General features: G+C 37.5%; 1 protein-coding gene across 2 annotated transcripts in view; it reads left to right on the forward strand.

Moving 5' to 3' along the window:
• Positions 1-19,749, forward strand: part of LOC110026029 (ABC transporter F family member 3) — a 76,772-nt gene extending 57,023 nt beyond the window's left edge. The window contains exons 16-18 of one of the 2 annotated variants that reach the window (XM_020726781.1): positions 8,370-8,455; positions 18,639-18,701; positions 19,336-19,749. In XM_020726781.1, coding sequence (XP_020582440.1) covers positions 8,370-8,455; positions 18,639-18,701; positions 19,336-19,464 — 278 coding nt within the window. In that variant the 3' untranslated portion in view covers positions 19,465-19,749. The remainder of the gene's footprint in view (positions 1-8,369; positions 8,456-18,638; positions 18,702-19,335) is intronic. The other variant, XM_020726790.1, reaches the window with a different exon arrangement.
• The last annotated feature ends 899 nt before the right edge of the window (positions 19,750-20,648 follow it).

Raw genomic sequence — 20,648 nt, forward strand, 5'->3', positions numbered from 1 at the left:
CGAACTATTTGCTGTTGAAACCATTCTTCATGACTTTCGTCAAGGTGATCTCTCCGTCACCCAATACTTCAATACTCTTACTCGGTATTGGCAACAACTAGATCTATTCGAGGTGTACCCTTGGAAGTGTCTCGAAGACTCTGTCATATTTCGTCAAATCATAGAACAAAATTTCTTCTCGGCCTCAAATTTGAGTTTGGCTGGATTTTGAATTCAAAACCTCTTCCAACAATTCGTGAAGTTTTCTCCGATATACGCCGCGAAGAGACTCGTCAAAAGGTCATGTTAGGTGTTTCCTTGTCCACTACAGCCCTCGACGGGTCTGCATTTGCTGCTCAAATCCCATCCACAGACAACCGCCAACGCCAGGGCCGCCCTTGGTGTGACCACTGCCGCCGTTCTGGCCATACTCGGGATACGTGTTGGCGGATTCATAGCAAACCCGCCAATGAGAAACCAAACGGGATCATCTGGCAGCTGCCCCCAGTACCGTCGAAGCCTCTCCAGGAACGAGCCCATTCAACGAAGAACATATTCATGCCCTCCAGAAGATGCTCGGTCAGTTGTCACCAGTCCAGTCTATTAGTGTGGCATCGGGTGCCATCGGCCTTGTTACCTATCAAGGTATTTCCCCATCCGCTTTCGTCTTGGATTCAACCTCTTCTCGCCCCTGAATTGTTGACTCAGGCGCCTCCGATCATATGACCGGGGATGTCTCCTTATTAATGGATTACCGGCGTGTAATCTGTCCCTCACTGTTCGGATTGCTGATGGATCAGCCTCCAAAGTTGCTGTTCTTGGCTCTGTCCGCATCTCTCCAGATTTATTTCTCACTTCTGTGCTTCATGTTTCTACTTTGGATTTCAATCTGATCTCTATTAGTAAACTCACTCATGATTGTCATTGTGTTGCTAAATTTTTTTCATATGTTTGTGAATTTCAGGACTTGAAGTCTGGGAGAATGATTGACAGTGCTGAGTTGCGCAGTGGTCTCTATCTCCTCAACAAACCCTCTGTCAGTCTAGTCTCACCCACCGGTTGTATTCCAGTATCAAGTATGTCTTGCTTAAATCCGCTTAGTACATCTGTATTCCAATTTAAGCGTTAATAATGATAGTGAAATCATGTTACTTCATTATCGTTTAGGTCATCCCAACTTTATGTACCTAGGAAAACTGTTTCCTCATTTATTTATTAATAAAAGTCCTACATCTTTTAATTGCGAATTTTGTCAACTTTTTGTCAACTTGCCAAAAACACTCGTAGTTCATTTCCTCGATTATCATACAAACTCACTCGTCTTTTTTCTCTGATTCATAGTGACGTCTGGGGTCCTTCTCGTGAAAAAAATATTTCTGGGGCCCATTGGTTCGTGTCCTTTATTGATGATCACACGCGGGTGACATGGATCTATCTTATGTGTGACAAATCCGAGGGTGACAAATCATTCCGTGCATTCTATCAAATGATACTCACTCAATTTGACACAAAAATCCAGACTCTCATATCAAATGATACTCACTCAATTTGACTCAAAAATTCAGGCTCTCAAAACAGATAATGCACGAGATTTTTTCAACACCTCCCTAGGAACTTTTCTTACTCAACAGGACATCCTTCACCTTAGCACGTGTGCTGATACTCCTCAATAAAATGGGGTTGCTGAGCGGAAAAATCGTCACTTGTTGGAGGTAGCCCGCTGTCTTATGTTTACCACATCGATCCCTAAATGCCTAAATGTTATTGGGGCGATTTGGGGCGATGCAACATTGACCGCGGCCTACCTCATAAATCGGATGCCCTCTCGTATTCTGGATTTCTGTAGTCCAATTGATGTCCTCCTTCGCTCCTTTCCTAATACCTGTACACCCTCTTCAGTTGTCCATACCAAACTATTTGGTTGCTCCGTCTTTGTTTATATTCACAAACAACATCGCAGTAAATTAGACCCCAAATTTGTCAAATGCATATTCATAGGGTATTCGACCAACAAGAAAAGCTACAAGTGTTATTGTCCTTCAACTAAAAGGTCTATAATTCTATGGATGTCATCTTTTTTTAGCATCAATTATACTACCAAGGGTCTATCATTCAGGGGGAGAGTAGTCATAGTGAACAACAGCCCCGTGTTCCTTTACTAACTGACACGGGTCCCTCACCTCCTCCCCCTCCTATTCAACATCCTCAGTCTACACAACCCACACCTCCTATTCAACCTCCTCAGTCTATACAACCCACTCCTCAGGAACGTCGGGTCTAAACAAGACGAAACAAAACTGCTGAAAGAATAGAGAACCTAACACCGCTTCCAGCTGCTGTCCAAGAATCTAATCCGACTCCAAAATTCTCTGAAACTCACTCAAGTACGGAATCTATAGACACTAGTGATTATGAGTTTACCCCGCTTGTGAAAGATGATTCTGATGTTCCTTGCACTCAACATCCTATTGCCCGATTTGTTTCATATGAGAGGTTATCTCCTCTCTATCGTGCATTTGTAATTGCTATTGACAACATAAAGGTTCTGAATTCTATTTAAGAAGCTCTCTCACACCCGGAATGGAGAAAAACTGTGAATGAAGAAGTTACTGTACTAGAAAAGAGTGGAACGTGGATTGTGTTTGATTTGCCCAAGGATACGAGACCAGTAGGATTCAGGTTGTTATTTACAATCAAATGTAAGACAGACGGAAGCATAGATCGATTAAAAGCCCGACTGGTTGCAAAAGGTTATACTCAGTCATAGGGAATTGACTACCAAGAGACATTTGCCCCAGTAGCCAAACTGAACTCCATTTGAATCTTACTCTCTTTTGCAGCAAACCGAGACTGGCCCCTTATGCAACTTGATGTCAAAAATGCATTCCTTAATGGAGATCTTGAAGAGGATGTATACATGGATTTACCGTCTGGTTTTGAAGGGTCCTTCCCTAGTGGCAAAGTATGCAAGCTCCAGAAATCTCTATATGGTCTCAAACAATCTCCCCGTGCTTGGTTTGCCTGATTCACCAATTCAGTAATCAAGTGCGGTTATACTCAAAGTCAGACTGATCATACAATGTTCACAAAAAGATCCGAGAAGAATGCTGTACTTATTGTGTATGTTGATGACATCATTCTTACCGGTGATCACACTGAAGGATTGACAAAGCTGAAGAAGAGAAGTTTCTAGCCCATGAATTCGAAATCAAGGACCTCGGAGACTTGAAGTTCTTCTTGGGAATGGAAGTTGCAAGATCCAAAATGGGGATAGCCGTAACTCAAAGGAAATACACATTGGACCTATTGAAAGAAACTGGTATGCTTGGATGCAAACCAATAGACACTCCAATAGACCCGTATAAAAAGATTGGAATGGAGAATGATAGTTTACCTGTCGACAAAAGAGGATATCAGTGGCTTGTTGGAAGAGTTATTTACTTATCTCACACCAAACCAGACATAAGTTTTTCAGTAAGTATAGTAAGTCAATTCATGAACTGTCCTACTGAGGAACATATGAGACAATCTAGTGACATGGAGAAGTAAGAAGCAATCGGTGGTATCTCAGAGTAGTGCAGAAGCAGAATACAGAGCACTGACGCTTGATATCTGTGAAGGAATGCGAATCAAATGATTTCTCAAAGAGTTTGAAATTATGGAAGAAAATTCTATCAAGATGTTATGTGACAATCAAGTTGCAATCAATATCGCAAAGAATCATGTTCATCATGACCGGATGAAACACATTGAGATTGATCGGAACTTCATTTCAGAGAAGGTGGACAATGAAATCATTGAAGTGATCTATACTCCTTCTAGAGCTTCTAGAGACCAAACTACAAACTACAAACATTCTCACCAAGACTCTCCCTAAGTCCAGTTTTGATGAGCTAACCACAAGTTGGACATGTGCAATCTGTACAACCCACCTTGATGGGGAGTGTGGAATTACACTCATTATTATTTACTTTAATTCTATTTAGTACTTGCTATATTTAGTCATAGTATAAAAAGAGTAATTCTTTAATTATAGGTATTTATGTTTATTCCATAATTATAGGAATTACTTAATTGTAGGAAGATTTCTTTCCTCGTTTTATCTCTTGTACTCGCCTATTTATAGGTGAATTATCTATGTATTCAGCGAGAACAAAGTATTATTCAAAATTTCACAATCATCATGAGTGTTCACGAAGTATTTGGCTGTGAGCAAATCACCAAAGGAATATCAACACTACAAGGTATCAAATCCTTGGTATTTGGTTGTGTATTAGCAACCTAAAGGTGAAGGTTAAACAAAATAGTGGTCAGTAAAAAATTGTTTGTGACTTTAGTTTTCAAGAGGATGGACAAGAATGAATGTATGATTGTGATGTATTTTAGTTGTTAACATTATGCACTTTAAAATAAGATATAGCGTAATTCCCTTGGAACGTGTTAGTATTTGATATATGTAAGTCTATCTACATCTTATTTAAAATTCCTTACCTATTAAACTTTAAATTACATCACACTAATACATTCATTCAACTTCTTTCTCCCGGGATATAATTTTACAAATCATAGGTACCCTGCATATGATAAAAACTATGAAAAAAATACTCTTGAAAAGATTGTAACTAACTCGCATCTTATGATGCTGTTACATTTGAAAAATGTTAATTGTAGGGTTGATTACACGACTCAATAGGCAATTCATATATGAAACGTGTTGCTTAATTATGATTAGCATCTTCATCAAAAACTTGGTATAATAGTTTGTTCATTTCATGGTATAGTGTCTGATGTGAAAAAGAATAGTTTTCCATAAAAATTAGGGTAATTAAATATTTTTTGTAATAACATCAAGTAACACAACTCAAATACATAAAAGTAATCACCAACAATTCGAGAGGTAGGTGATCTCTACCAAATCCTATCCCTAATACCTACAATTCGTGAGGTAAACGATCTCTCTCAAACTCTAACCCATTTGATCAGAGAAGCTAATGCAGGGATCGGGTGCGAACAAGTCGCGATCCAAGAAGCCAATGATTGGATCAGGCGTGCCTTAGTGATTAAACACCGCTCGCGATTCGAGAAGCCGAAGACGGGATTGCGATATTCCTATCCCGACACAGTCGTGATTCAAGCTACTGAGAAAACAAAGGCATTTTAGCATACAAGCATCACTTTCGTGACCGAGCCGCGCGAAACAGTCACAATCCTGGATAGTTAGGAGGCCAATGAAGGGATTGCGATGTACAGGGCGGATAAATCCACCTAATTATCTCGCGATTTACATTATGCGCTACCTTTGTGAACCCCTCATCATATTAAGCCCTATTTATGCCAAACAATAATAACTCACAAAAAATTAAATTTTCCTTTTAGTCTTGCGCCTAAAGTAAGTCTTCAAATTAAGTAACAAAAAACCTGTAGGTGTCAGTTTAACATTACTCCGTTCCCAATATCACAACCTGTCCTCAAGGTGAAAAAGAAAAAATCCTTGTTGAATCATGTATGACTCCCACGTGACATCATAATCTCACACTTCTTTCCATTTTGCCAAAGATTTAAAGTGTCTCTTGAGTCTAAAATGCAGTCTTGTGCAAATCCATCACCCACATCCGAATCTAATTTTACCCCGACTTCAAGTCAATCTTAGAGAATACCTCAAACCTAAACAAATTGCCTGGCAGCTCATTAATCACAAAGATTGAGAAATTTTTTAGTTGCCATTTTTTTCACTGCCCGAGAATCCATACTGAAACAACTTTGTTCCTTCTTCACCAGCAAGACTGAGCTAGATAAGGAGCTTTACTTGGTTGTATAATTCTGATCTGCAACATCTCTTGGATCAATCTCATGATCTCATCCTTCTGTATTTGGGGGTAGTAGCGGTATGGATGCATACTGATAGGAGAAACGCTATATCTCAAGATTATTGCGGGTTCATGTTCACTCTAAGGTGGCAATCCGCGTGACAACTGAAGAGGTTCTGCAAATTGTTGTAGGAGCAGTTGGATCGGTGTCAGAATCTCTGCCAACTTCATTTCAGGTGTTTCTTCCCTTTTTCCAAATGTCTCACTCATCCCATAATAAGCTCGCCCGTCCTCATAGGCTTCTGAATCTCTTTATGCACGGAAGGCTACAACGATAAAAGGCACTGGCGTGGTTGGTTACGACCCTCCTCCGAGGTCCCGTCCATTGTGGCTCCCCATTCCAAACTGACATCCTTCCAACCGATCCTCTCAAGGCCAAAATCGAATGTCGTCTCGTTCTGTCTGTTGCCGCTCATTCGAAACCCACCTTATATCGCGCAATTCTCTCTAGATGCTGCAACTCGAATATGCTCCCAACTCTTTCATTTGATCCCGCCTACTTCCGTTTGTTCCCGTCATTCATCCAAATGTCACACTATTCCTTCCAAGTGGTATAGCTCGAGTACGCTTCTGATTGATTCGCTCGATTCCACGACTCCAGGTCCTCTTAAGATAGCGAAGCTACCTTGATGCCGCACAAATCTTTTAGATTGTTGCCGCTTTCATCCTCTTCTTGTGTCATCATTGCTGTTATGAAGGTTTTAGACCACGAATACGAAATTTTTGTATGTCGCGATTTTGTCGTTGGCTTCCCAGCTAGCTCGAATTTCGTTCACGAAGGTGGCGCATAATGCAAATCGCGAGGCAATTAGGTGGATTTATCCGCCCTGTACATCGCAATCCCTTCGTTGGCCTCCTAACTATCCAGGATTGCGGCTGTTTCGCGTGTCTCAGTCACAAAAGTGATGCTTGTATGATAAAATGCCTTTGTTTTCTCGGTAGCTCGAATCATGATCGTGTCGGGATAGGAATGTCGCAATCCCGTCTCCGACTTCTCGGATCGCGGGTTTCAATCACAAAGGCACATCTGATCCAACACTCGATCCCTTCATTAGCTTCTTTGATCAGATACTTGTATTTGATTCTGTAGCAATTTTGATCTCGTCTTCGGCTTCCCAACTAGCTTTTACCGTGACTGTATCGCAATTCCGTCTTTGGTTGACCCGACTGTATCTAGATTTTGGGATTCCGTTGTATGTTTCCTAGTGATTGATTGCTCTGATACTAATTTGATACGAATGAGAGTAATTTTCCACAAAATTAGGGCAACCAAATATTTTATTTTAATAACACCAAGCAACCCAACTCAATTATATAAAGATAAGCATATACAATTCGAGAGGTATACAATCTCTCCCTCTCCCAAATCCTAATCCTAATAATATTAAGCCTTATTTACACCAAACAATAAGAGCTCACAATTGACACTATTAGACCGACACCTACAGTACTTTCCGCCACGCCGAGCTCGCCAAATAATTGAAGACTTATTTTAGGTGCAAGACTAAAAGAGGTACGCAATCTCTCCCAATTCCCAATTCCAAGACTTAAGAGAACAATCTTATAGCATACCCTAACCCCTAATCATATTCAGCCTTATTTATACTAAACATTAAGAGCTCACGATCGACTAAGTTGCTTTTTTACTCTTGCACTTAAAATAAGTCTTCAAATTATTTGGCGGGCTCAGCGTGGCGGAAAATACTATAGGTGCTCGTCCAACGGTGTCTCATTTAATTTCACTTGTGATTCATATATTTGTATTACATAGATGCTCCCATTTCATCACTTATAATATGCTGAATTATCAAGCCAACAGGCACCTATCTAAAGTGACGTTTGGATTTCTTTTTTGGGCTTTATCTTCGTTCTTGTGCAGATCTTTTTTTTCATCTTGTGGATTCCTAAAGTCAGCTCTCTCTCTCTCTCTCTCTCTCTCTCTCTCTCTCTCTCTCTCTCTCTCTCTCTCTCTCTCTCTCTCTCTCTCTCTCTCTCTCTCTCTCTCTCTCTCTCTCTCTCTCTCTCTCTCTCCCCCAACCCCCTTCTCTAATATTTAGGATTAAATGAGCCTCGAAGTCTGGTATCTCCAGGGGCACGACTGGAAACCTAGAGTCAGCCTTGACCACCAATACGATATCATTAACATAAATTAGCATTATCCTCTCGTACTAGCAACTTGTTTTCTTGTGCTTAGTTGAACCAATCTCAACGATTATCTAATTATAAACTTTGGAGGAAGCTTATTTAAATGTATTTACGTTGGAGTAACCCAAAACAGCAATTGAATCATTTAGATGTATATTCATTACGTTGGAGTAACCCAAACATTTTGTCGTTAAACTATACATAAAGAACTTACCAACACATGGTTATTCCATGAATGTTTGTGCATGAAAGTAAAAGAAAGTTATTTTAGTCCTTCAGATTTTGAGCTCTGGTTGAGCTGTTACAAATACATAGGCAAGTCCGCTCTGGCATACTTTTGTTATGCTGGCCATTTCATCAATTTCCTTCTTTTTACAGGTGGTCAGAAGAGCAGAGTTGCATTTGCAAAAATCACCTTCAAGAAGCCACATATTATACTTCTTGATGAGCCATCAAACCATCTTGTAAGTACATCGAAAGTCCCATGTACTTTTGTTTTGAACTTTTGGCTCTTTTTTTCACGTTAGAACCCTCTTATTCATGAAATAAGTTAGTCACTATATGAATTTATGAGCATTCATCATCACTAGTCACCTGCATGTATTCAGAATGAATATTCAAGGCACATTCATGGACTAAATCTGATCTGAGACGAGCTTAAGCCAATCAAGCTGCTACGAACTTGGGCAGCTCTGGGTAGACCTATTAACCTTAATGATTTAGCCATTATCAACTTCAAGTGTCTGCATTCATACGCATATTCAGAGGGACTACTATTGTTTATGAGCTCTTATCCTGATCACATTCCATCTCAATCATTGAATGATTGAGTTTTTAAGATCATATTAGCTCATTAAATGACACTGGTGATTAAAAATATGATGATGTGGATGATTGGTTAAGATGTGTGAGAATAAGAGGCTCTATTCCAAAAGCATAGTACTCTCGGAACACATATAATACCACTGTTTATTTTATGACAATCATAGATCTACAGTAAGTAAAATATTATTTCCTTATAGAAATGCAAAAAATTCTCAATCCTTGCCGTTAATGTTCAATTGTCAATTTAGTTAAATTAGTCTTGTTGCGCGCCGGAAAGTTCTTAGCATTGTAGTAATTATTTAATTTCTTAGCTTTACATGAAAATCTATCACACAACAAATAATAAAAAAAGTGGCAGGAAAAGACAACATAATTTTTTTATGTGGATTAAAGCCGAAAATGAAAAAATCCACAGGGCCTAGCTTAGTCAGTGTAATCCACTATAAGTTTGTAAATACGAAGATACTTTATTTTCTCACAAGTGTAACATAAATCTTGAGGCATTTCTTAGTAAGAAAAATCCTGAATAAAAATTCAAGATCATGTAAGCTCCCAATTTTAGTAAGAAAATAGTCTCACTTCTAGGGATTTGCTAGGAATACAAACTCACTCTTAAATTCGCGCAAAATTCATCATTCAAGCGCCATCTTGCTTTAGACCGCGTTGTTCTGGGTTTTAGAGCTTCAAGCGCCAAATCTGGCGCTTCAGGAGTCAACTCTCTGTAAAGTGGCGCTTCAGGTGCCAGACTCTCGAAATTTGATGTTTTGGCTCCAAATTTCATATTTTTTGCTACTTTTGCTCCAAATGCCTAAAATTGATATACCTGCAATAAAAACATGAAAATACTTTTTTAAAAGTGCAATATCACAAAAAATAAACATAAAATGTATACTTAAAACAACATATTATTTGGGTGTATCACAGGGTCAAAAAAATTATCAAAGAAAAGGGTTTAATAAAAAGAAGACAACAAAGCTTATGATGATTGAGACTAATAAGACTCCAATGAGGAAGTTGTCTTCTTTCTGAGATAGCTCAAAATTAATGAAGGTGAAATGAAATGATCAGAGAAGGAGTTGGGGTAACATCTGATTTGTGTTCTCAAAGATCTGTCATTAACAAGATCATTCAAAGATAAATTTTGAAGACAATTCGTTAAAAAATCTTAAGATGGTTGACACATTAAAAAGCTTACCAAGGGATCTTATCTTTAGCGAGCATCATCTCTGTGGGTGGAGGGGTATCAAATTAATGTCAGTAGGATATGACTCTAGTCATTCCTCACACTCCAATATATTCAAAGCAATCAAGTAAAGTTGTATCTATAATCCTCATCGATGAGCTGGAGGATTATTAAACTCAAACTGACATAACAATATTTTAGTGGAGGGATCATCAAACCTCATTTTGACAAAAAAATTGAACCTAGGTTGGAAGGTTTTTCTATCATCGAAAAGATCTATAAGGAGGAGCCTACCAACTCAACAATCTTAATGGTCGACGATTACTATCTGCAATCAGTGATCAATATTTGAAGAGGCATTACACAACTCCCTAGTCAAATCTGTTGTAAAAGTTTCCTCTAGGGAAATGAGAATATATATTCTGTTCCAGCACGAGTGCAATGGTTCATTGAAAATTCTCTTATGATACAATAATGCATTTTCAAGTTATTATGAAGTTTTTCCCTGCAAGACTAGGAGCATTTTTTTTTTAGTTTATTTGGGTCGATATTGTACTCTAAGTCGAGATCCTCAGAAAGCCCAAGCATTGTTATGATAGAAGAATACATTTGTAAGTTATCATGAAGTTTCTTCCTGCAAGATAGAGCGTATTTTTTAGTTTATTGGGTTGACATCGCGCTGTAAGCCGAGATCCTCAAAAAGATCCAAGCATTGCTAGAGTTTATTTTGCAAGATAGGAGGCATTCTTAATCACCTAGATCGACAACACACTAAATGTCGAGATCACTGGATATATCTACCAAATTTTGAAATCACTCCTTTGTCAAACTAGGGGGACAGTTATTCGATGCGGCATTAAGCTCCAAGTCTAAAATCTATCATCTAGACGAGGAATGAATATGTTAAAGATTCTTACGCATTCAAGTTAACATCATGCACAAAGATGAGACTATTGAGCGCCTAAAACACTGAAGTTCCTTCTTTATTAGACACGAGGATTCCTTTTAGGTAAATATCAAATTGAAGGCCCGAATCCCTTAGCCAGAGGGGTCTATATAATGCCTAATACCAAGATCTTCCGCCACTTAGGCTTATAACACATCACGGTCATGTTTTATATCGATATCCCTTAGAAAGTTTTCAAATTATCAATGATAAAGTTGTGTAAAGTTTGACAATCCAAAAAGAACAAGTTCCAAACAAGATTTATAAGCTAATTCTAAATGACAGAGATTTATCTTCAAAACTTGCTAAGATCTAAAATGTCAAGCGATAAAATATATGAAAATCTACAGGCTTCGTTAGTTAAGTTGGAGAATTATAATTGTTTTTCCACTCAAGTCCAAATCAGACGGAGGTCGGACTCATCAAACCAAGAGGTGGTTAAGTTACTGGCTTTTCTTTTTACTACTTTCCAAGGCCTTAGTGAATAGCCTCTTTTGTTAATCTAATGACGACAAAACACAAGACTATTTATTGTTAAAGTTTCGGACTCAGATGGAGTAACTGACTTTTCTCTTTACTGCCAGCCAAGCATATAGTGAAAAGTCTCGTTGGTCAGTCTAACGATGATAAAGTAAAAGAATATTCATTGCTAAAGTCTAGGACTCAGACTGAGGCCAGACTCATCAAACCAAGAGATGGTTGAGTTACTACATTTTATCTTTACTGTCAACCAAGACTATACTGAAAAGCCCTGTTTGTCAGTCCAATGATGACAAAGCATAAGACTATTCATTGCTAAAGTCTAGGGCTCAGGTGGATGCCAAACTCGAGTTACTGGCTTTTCGCTTCACTACCAGCCAAGGTCGTAGTGAAATGCCCCATTCGTCAGTTTAGCGATGATAAAGCACAAACATATTTACTGTTAAAGTCTAGGACTCAGGCAGAGGCCAGACTCATCTTGCCGAGAGGTAGCTGAGTTACTGACTTTTCTTTTCATTATCAACCAAGGTCGTAGTGAAAAGCCCTGTTTGTCAGTCTAATGACAATAAAAGCACAAGTTTATTCAGCTTAACAAAATCAAGTGAACTAGATTCATCAAATTGTCTCATATGATCTATGAATGAAGATAAAATTCAAAGGAGATGATGCTTGCTTATGGGACATCAAGCTAGTCTTGACAGGAGCAAATGTTTTCAATAGATTTGAACAAGCATTACACCTGGTCTGAAGGAATTATTCTCTTCTTCAACACAAGCTCAAAGGTAGCATCCGAGTTTCTTTGTTTTTCAGATAAAGAGACTGCATATCTTTATTTGAGTTGATATTGAACTTTAAGTCGAGATCCTCAAATATATTCAGCTAGCATCAAGCTTTCCCTTATTATCAAGATAGGGGGTCACTTATTTCATTTGGATTGACATCGAGCACCGGGTTGAGATGTCCAAATATGTTTTTCTTCTATCATTGGGATTGACCTCGAGCACCTGGTCGAGATCTTCAAAGATGGTTTTCTTCTATTATTTGGGTTGACAACGAGCTTCATGTCAAGATCCCCAAATATATTTTATATTTTATCATTTGGGTTGGTACCATGTTGGATGTGAGATCCCAAATTGAAATTTGTATCATATTGGTGCCAAAGTTATCTCTGTCAATTTGAGCCAATATGAGCTTACCTTCAAGCAAATTATAGAGAAGGCGATCTCAAAAGTCAGAGGACAATTTCTCATATTTATCACAATTCTAAAAGTCAAGTATAAGAAATTTGAGGTGGTGATCTTCAACAGGTTAAGTTGATTATGTTCAGGACATAAGCAAATCCGGATGGTCGAACTCAACAAGCCCAAATATGGTTGAGTTATTGACAGCTTTCTTCACTCAACAAGCCATAAAAACGGTCGCAATGAAGAAGCGTTTGTTTGTCCATCTAATGACAATAGTTGTCTTACTGAAGCTTATCTAGCCTAATAAGTTAAGTGATCCAAATCTTAAGATTCTCTCAACTGATTGAATAAGGCAAAACCGGTAGATGAGCTTCGCTTACACCTCGCATGTGAAGGGGTTACCAAATTTATGTAAGTAGCATATGACTCCGATTATTCCTCACTCACCAATAAGTCAATAATAACTGAATGAAAGATATTATCAATTCCCGTTGGAAGAGGGGTCATTGAACTTAAGCCAGCTGGAGTTTTCAGTTGTTCCTCACTCTCCATTACAAATTGATCTACAATAACTGTTGGAAGAGGGGCCATCTGATGCAAGTCAATAATAGGATTCAGTTGCTCTTTACTTTCCATTACAAACAGATCAACAATTCCAGTTGGAAGAGGGGTCATCAAATTTAAGCTAGTATGAGTCCATTTCAGTTGCTCCCACTCTCCCTTATAAGTTATTATGTAAGCTCAACAAAAAGGCCTTCAGGTCATCCAAATTTTGTAAACTCTCTTGAAATACGAGAATGTGTTTCTAACTATTCATAAAATCCCCCCTAAAACGGGGCATTTTTTTAGTTTATTGGGGTTGATATTGTGCTTGGTGCTGAGATCTCCAAATATGTTTACTCGGATAATGAGCTCCTCTTTTGAGATTGACAACAAATTTATGAATGAGATTCTTAACGATAAGGGTGGACATCCTGTCTAACTTAGCAAACTCATTCTTTTTGGGTTGACATCTTGTTTAAATGCTGAGATCCTTAGATATTTACTTAAGAATTTTGCTACCAAACAAAATATGGTGATATGGTTTTTCCCTTTAGTTAACTAAGATCTTGAAAGTTCAATTGAAAAGACTTCGAGATTTGTAAGATTTAATGTGGTAAGTTGGAAAGGTGTAACTTCTACCACAACTCAAGTCGAAGACACAAGTGGGTCAAAAAAAAAGGTGGGACTCAGCAAGCCTAAAATATGGTCGGAGTCGTTGACAACTCACTTCACTCAACATGCCATACAAATGGCTGCAGTGAAGGAGCAAGCTCTTCTTACTGAACAAGCTATAAAAATAGTCGTAGCAGGAGAGCCCTATCTTGTTAGTCTGATGACGGGAGTTGTCTAGTTCCCCAACCCATTCAGTTTGACAAGTTCAAGTGATCCAAATCTAGGAGACTTTCTCAACGTCTTGACGGGTTAAAACTAAATCAAAAAGATAATTTACACTTATAAATAACTATGCAGTCAAGCTAAATCATTCTCAACTATATAAGTTCCAAGACCTTATATATGAATGGAGGCTTGAAGTCTATAAGCTCAAGTTTTTTAAGCTGAAGAAGCACAAATTTTTTGTATTTTCAGTCTAAGACTCAAGCAGGTCTTGAAGGTTGGATTCAACAAACCCAAATTTGGTCGAGTCGCTAACAAGCCATAAACACAACCGTAATGAAGAAGTAACTGTTTTTCTAGTCAAATGACAAAGACTGTCAAGTTTCAAGCATTTTCAACTTGATAAGTTCAAGTGAACTAGATCAAAGAAATTTTCTTGAATAATCAAAAGGTCAAGAAAAATCAAAAAAATGATCATCGCTTTAGGAGGCATCAAGCCGAGCTTGATGAGGCACAAATAAAGAAAACCCGCCATTCTTTCATAAAAGGTCTGATCAAGCTTAAGTCTGGATGAATCCTCTTCTTCAATAAGCCTGGCAAAACGAAAAGTAAAGGACCTAATAAGTTATCGCAAAAGTTCGTTCAAAGCTCGATGATGAACTAATGGAATTCAATCGTTGACAAGTTCGATAAAGCACCAAGCATAGGACCAACGATTTCTTGCCACTGACTCAACATAAACTAGAAGGTCACTGACATGCATTCTTCTACAAGTCCGTCAAGGCACAAAGTTGGGACCGAAGGTATTCTTATTCATCTGATTAGTCCATAGAGACAACTCAGGCTGATTCTTTCAACAAGTCCATCAAAACACAAAGCTAGGACCGAAACTATTCTCCTTCTCTTAACAAGTGCGCAAAGACAATTTAGATCAATTCTTTCAACAAGTTTCTCAAAGCATAAAGCAAGGACTGAAAGTCAATTCCTTCAGCAAGTCCGCCAAAACACAAAACTAGGACTAAAGGTATGTTCACTCACCTGATAAGTTCTTAGTGACAATTCAGGGCAATTACTTCAACAAGTCCGCTGGAGTACAAAGTTAGGACTGAAGGTATACTCACTCACCTGGCAAATCTGTTGAGACAATCAGGTCAATTCCTTCAAAAAGTTCGCCAAAGCACAAGGTTAGGATCAATGGTTAATTTCTTTATCAATCTCGTCAAAACAATAAAAACAAAGCGCGAAAGGCAAGTTCATACTTTGGCAGCAGGAGGCCATGTCAACCAGAATTGGTCTATAACACTATAAGCCTATATATTCAGCTCAAGATCATACTTTGCATTGACATCCGGTTAGCAGTCCCAGAAATCTACGAAGTAAACTCTAATAAATTTTGAAGATTCATGGGGTCAACCAGCTTGCAACAAACATGGTTCGTACCAAACATGGTCCGTACCAAACATGTACCATATTTGTTAGGAGGCATTTGTTGACCGTAAAAAAAATAAATAAAAAGGGAGGAGAGATTAAAAAAAAAGTTATGTTCATTAAAATTAAATTAATTAACTTAAAAATTGATTTATTCCCGCCTTTTGGAGGAATAACCGTTCCCTCGTTCTCTTTCGGTTACAAACAGACGAAACAAGGTGCGACTGCCTCATTCGCACTTTTTAAATACAGTAAAAGTGCAACATTATCAAATCACTCGCCCTTATATACAGAAAACAAAAGAAGTGGAGCCATCACATGGGTAAAAACGAAACTATATAGTAATTTTGTAAATTAGTGGACAGTAGGATCAAATCAACACTGGAATGAAGACTGACAATTAATTTTATTCCTAAATGTACGTTACAGACTACAAGAAACACTCAAAAACTAACCTGTGTGGAAATATTTTATAAGGTTTTCGATCGTCGTTTCAGCGAAGACATACCCCGACTGAAGTAGCGTATTGTACAAACTTCTTCCCAAACTTAAATTATTTCACCGGATATATCTCGATTTGGCCTAGAGTATGAGGGATCACTCCTAGATGTTTGACAGTTCCTGACAAAAAGTGGCCAGCTTCTCCTCCATCCTCTCCACTTTCTCCAAGCGAGCAAGCAGCTCACATAACTCCTCGATAGATCGCCATTGACCGAGCAAAGGAGATCTTGATCTTATCTAGGCGGCAAGCTAACAATTCGGGAGATATCCGACGCCATCAGTTGCTTTCTTGTAGGTCTTGAGACGATTGCATCGACGGTTAATCCCATCATCCTCACTCGAGAGTCGACTGCCCTCAATTGGTATCTGCATAGAAGTTGTTGGCATCGTTGTCGGGTTCTCAGCAACATTTCCCATAGGTGAGTCATCGCCCAAGAATATCATAAGGGGATTACCTGCACTAAGAGACAATGTAAAGAAGATGGTCCTCAGAAAAAATCAAATTCTAATAAGTAAGATTGATGCTTCTCATACCAAGGAGTCGATCCAATTTAGGCGATGTAAGTAACACAACGCTCTCAACAGGTGGCGGCAGAGCTCCAACACTTTTTGTGCATCGAATAGCGACGGAGCATCAACAGTTTGTTGTGTGGCTCGTTCATGTCTTGTGACACAATAGAATATTGAGCAGGCAAAGTGGTGGTTGGGCCACTCGCGTTAGCTTTTCTCTGTTGAGTGTCTAGGAACGAATTAGACGACCACATCTGAGCCGCCAGTACAATTGTTTTTTTCTTCTTAACGATGACTTTCTTCTTCCTTTCACCTTTCAGGCGGTACCAGTCATTCGGTCTCCCGTAGGCAACACAAAGCAAATCTTTATTGGGGATATTACTCTGGGGATTTGACATGTTCTCCATTATAACGTTCAAAAACCGATCGAATCAAACGAGAAAGAATGCAATGCAAATATGGAATGTAAAGAGTCGCATCACGCTTTATTTATAAAGATCAAAGGTGCGAAAATCAATGAATCCAATTATTGAATCATCTGTTAATAATAATTTCCATTATATTATCTTATTCTTATCATAGCTTTGTTTTCATGAAGAATCCAGGAACTAAAATATGTACATAATTTTGAGGAGATCTAACAGCTCAAAAGAATATAGTATGATGAATGGGGGTCTGTCAACAGAAGATTATTAGACCCACTTTTTCGACAGATTGAAGCTATATGAGCCAAAGCCCGTGAGGCCAAAGTTTATCGTATCGCGAGATATACCAAAGATGATCGGAGGAAATAAGAACAAGTCGATCTAGGGAAGATTTGATTCCTTAGCATCTCCAATCTCCTAGAGACATCTAGGGGCTTTTCATCCGAGGTCAAGGATCTAAAGTCGGACAATATCAACCGGCCGACTCACACCTACCAAACCCAACCAATTGAGTTGATCCTATCCGGCCGAGCGGATCTCAGCCAACCAAGACATAATAAATTAAACTTTGCTCTCCGACCCAGAGAGCAACCAACGATAAACTCATACATATAAAATATCAAAAATACATTGTGTAACCCCTTTTAAAGTAAGGGAAAAAATGCAGCACCATCAGATTGTACTCCATCCCCTATAAATAAGGAGATCATTTAATAAATAAACATGATTGATATGACGTTTTATTGTTCACTCTTCTGTTAGTCTCTCTCTCTCCTCTTAAACTCTATTCATTAGGTATGATTCATAGAAAAATCAAAATTCAACAACTTCGTACTTTTGGTGTTAAGTTTAGGCCCATTTGGCTTCATTTTTTTGTTCTGTTTCTATTTTTTTCTTACTTTTATATTTCTAAACATATTTGATTAATATAAATTTATATAAATTTTTGCATTATTTACATTTACTTTTTTTTTTTTAAAACAATCAACTTATTTTTAAAAATAGCTACTATACTCAAATATATTTTAATTCAATTCAAAACATAAAACCAAAATAATAATAATAAATGAAGGTCAAACAACAAAAGTGTTCCCAAATGGCACCTTAACTTCTATCTGATTTCTAGAACAGTCGGTTCAACAAAAATGCTGTGCTGTTCAACTCACTGCCAAAAAGATCCTGTAAAATCCATTAGACGGTTTAAGCAATAATGCAAACATTATTCCGCCATATCCCACCCAGAACTCCACGGGATTACGTCGCACTTTCCCTCAAAACCATATGTATAGAGATGATGTTAAGGGAGTGCTGATCTTAAGGGACTAAAATTAGCAGTCAAATTTATTTTCAACCCAATTGTTTAAGCTTACGGGATTGCCCATCATTTGAATTGGTTTATCCTAGTATATGTTTGGGATAATTACATGCATAGCACTTGAAACTTTGCTATTTACAAAATTATCATCTTTGTAACTTTTTAATCTACCGAACCTATGCATTTGCATGGACCCCGATCAAACTATTGTGAATCTGATAAAAATGAAAATTTTGGGCTGTGGTTTACTGTGAATTTTGATGTTTGAGCGGGAACTTGAAAAACAGATGAAAGAGGGTGCTAATTTTGTAACTAGCAAAATTTTGTGTGCTATGGATGTAATTGCCCCTAATTTTTTCTTATCCAATATAAGGCAAACGTAATACTCTCACATGACTTTGTTGCATCAGCACTTTCAACTTATGAAAATATTTGACATTTTCTGAAGGAGATTAATAATATTTTGTGTGCAGGATCTGGATGCAGTTGAGGCGCTCATCCAAGGCCTGGTTCTTTATCAAGGCGGGGTTCTGATGGTATGCAGCTCTTACATTAACCTCTTTGATAGATAGCACATGCTAATTGGAAAATTTTGAGTCAGGACCTTAGTTATAAGAAAAATAGTTAAAATTATGAGACATTTAATGGAGATAAAAATAAACTCTATGGCTTCATTTTTTTATTGGGACATTTGCATACATGCCACAATTTTTATTTTATTACATATTTAATGCTTTAAGCTTTAATATTTATACATTTATAGCGATCGAATCTTCAACTTCACATCAAAAATATAATTTTATTAACGTTTTAAAATTCAAATGCATTTTTTATGAGAACTGTGGAAGTAGATGCTTGAAGCTTATATAGGGCATTTTACATGCATACCACCCAATTCCTACATATTTACATATCTAAAACCTAAATTTTACTTTTTTTTTACATTTATACCACCAAAATCTTCCATATCAAATTAAAAATACCACCATTTTTAACTTTTAAATAGTGAAATACACCTTTTGATTCATGGGTAATCTGGTATGTATGTAAAAAGTGAAGTATAGGTGTTACCTATGTAAATACATAGGACTAGTGGTATTTATGCAAATCTTTCATATATATATATATATATAGATTAGTGTGACAGTGATGGATGCTATTGTGATGCAGGTGAGCCATGATGAACATCTTATATCAGGAAGTGTGGGTGAGCTGTGGGCTGTTTCGGAGGGCAAGGTCTCACCTTTTTCAGGCACATTCCATGATTATAAGAAATTGCTCAAGTCCTCTGGGCATTAAATTTTTGCATAACCCTAAAATGTTCCACGGTTTATAACACATCAAAGAAGTTCATCCATACCAGAATTCCATTACCCAGCCATCATTTTGCCTCCTTTTTTTTTGTTTTTTGTTTTTTATTATTATTTTTTAAAAAATTTACATGCATACCACACAATTCTTATGGATTTACATATCTAACACGCAATGCTTGATGTTTATTTTTATATCTCCAACTTGGTGCTATAAACTTATGCAGTGTTATACAAATAAATATTAAAGTTTAGGTGTTAATATGTAAATACATAATAATCGTGTTGTATGTATGTAAATGCCCCGTTTTTTAAAATGTTTTCTACTGTGACGCATGCTTCTGACAGTTTCATAACGTTAAAATACTTTGGCATTGTAAGGATTTGGAAGCTGCATGTCGTTGTATTTGTATTATTGTAGATAAGAGGGCTCTGACCAAATTAGTGCACTCGATGAATTAGATGGCTATAAGACCGTTTATTTTTGTTTATTTATATAATTGAATAAATTTGAATACAAATTTAAAAGTTGGTTGTATTTTATTCTTATAATTATTAGGAATGGCCAGAAACTAGCCTCCAACCATCTTCAATGTGCCTAATAATTCGTGTACCGCATTCTTAAGGCCAACTGTGTTAGAGGAGACTCAAACCCCCACCCTGAGTGGCTTATACTGCGGATGCCAACCAACAGGATGGGTACACGAACCAACCAACAAGCTGGTTGTATATATATGAATATTTGAATACATTTTAGCAATGGTTTATTTGTGTGTGAATAATCTGAATAATCGACCGCATTTCCAGACGTCGCAATTTAGAGGATGACAACACTTTCAAATAAAATGCAAGATAAATGGGGAGACAGGTGTGGTAGATTTGGTATAATAAAATGCTTTAGGTTGCATGCTAGTAAATTAAAAATTGTGTCAGATCAAATGGTGATATTTAAGAAGTTTTGAGTTGTGTGTATGTAATACATCGTGATATTTAAGAAGTTTTGAGTTGTGTGTATGTAATACATCTCTCAATTAAGAAATGCAAATTTGACCATTTTGTCTGGCGAAAAACTTGCCATCTTGGATTGGCCGTTGGCAGATTCGGAATTTTTTTCTTTCTTGATAAGAATCCAATAACATCAAATCACCACTCAAAGAAACTTCTTTTATGGCC

Source organism: Phalaenopsis equestris, unplaced genomic scaffold (assembly GCF_001263595.1).
Source record: "Phalaenopsis equestris unplaced genomic scaffold, ASM126359v1 Scaffold000002, whole genome shotgun sequence".
In the NCBI taxonomy this organism is placed as follows: Eukaryota; Viridiplantae; Streptophyta; class Magnoliopsida; order Asparagales; family Orchidaceae; genus Phalaenopsis; species Phalaenopsis equestris.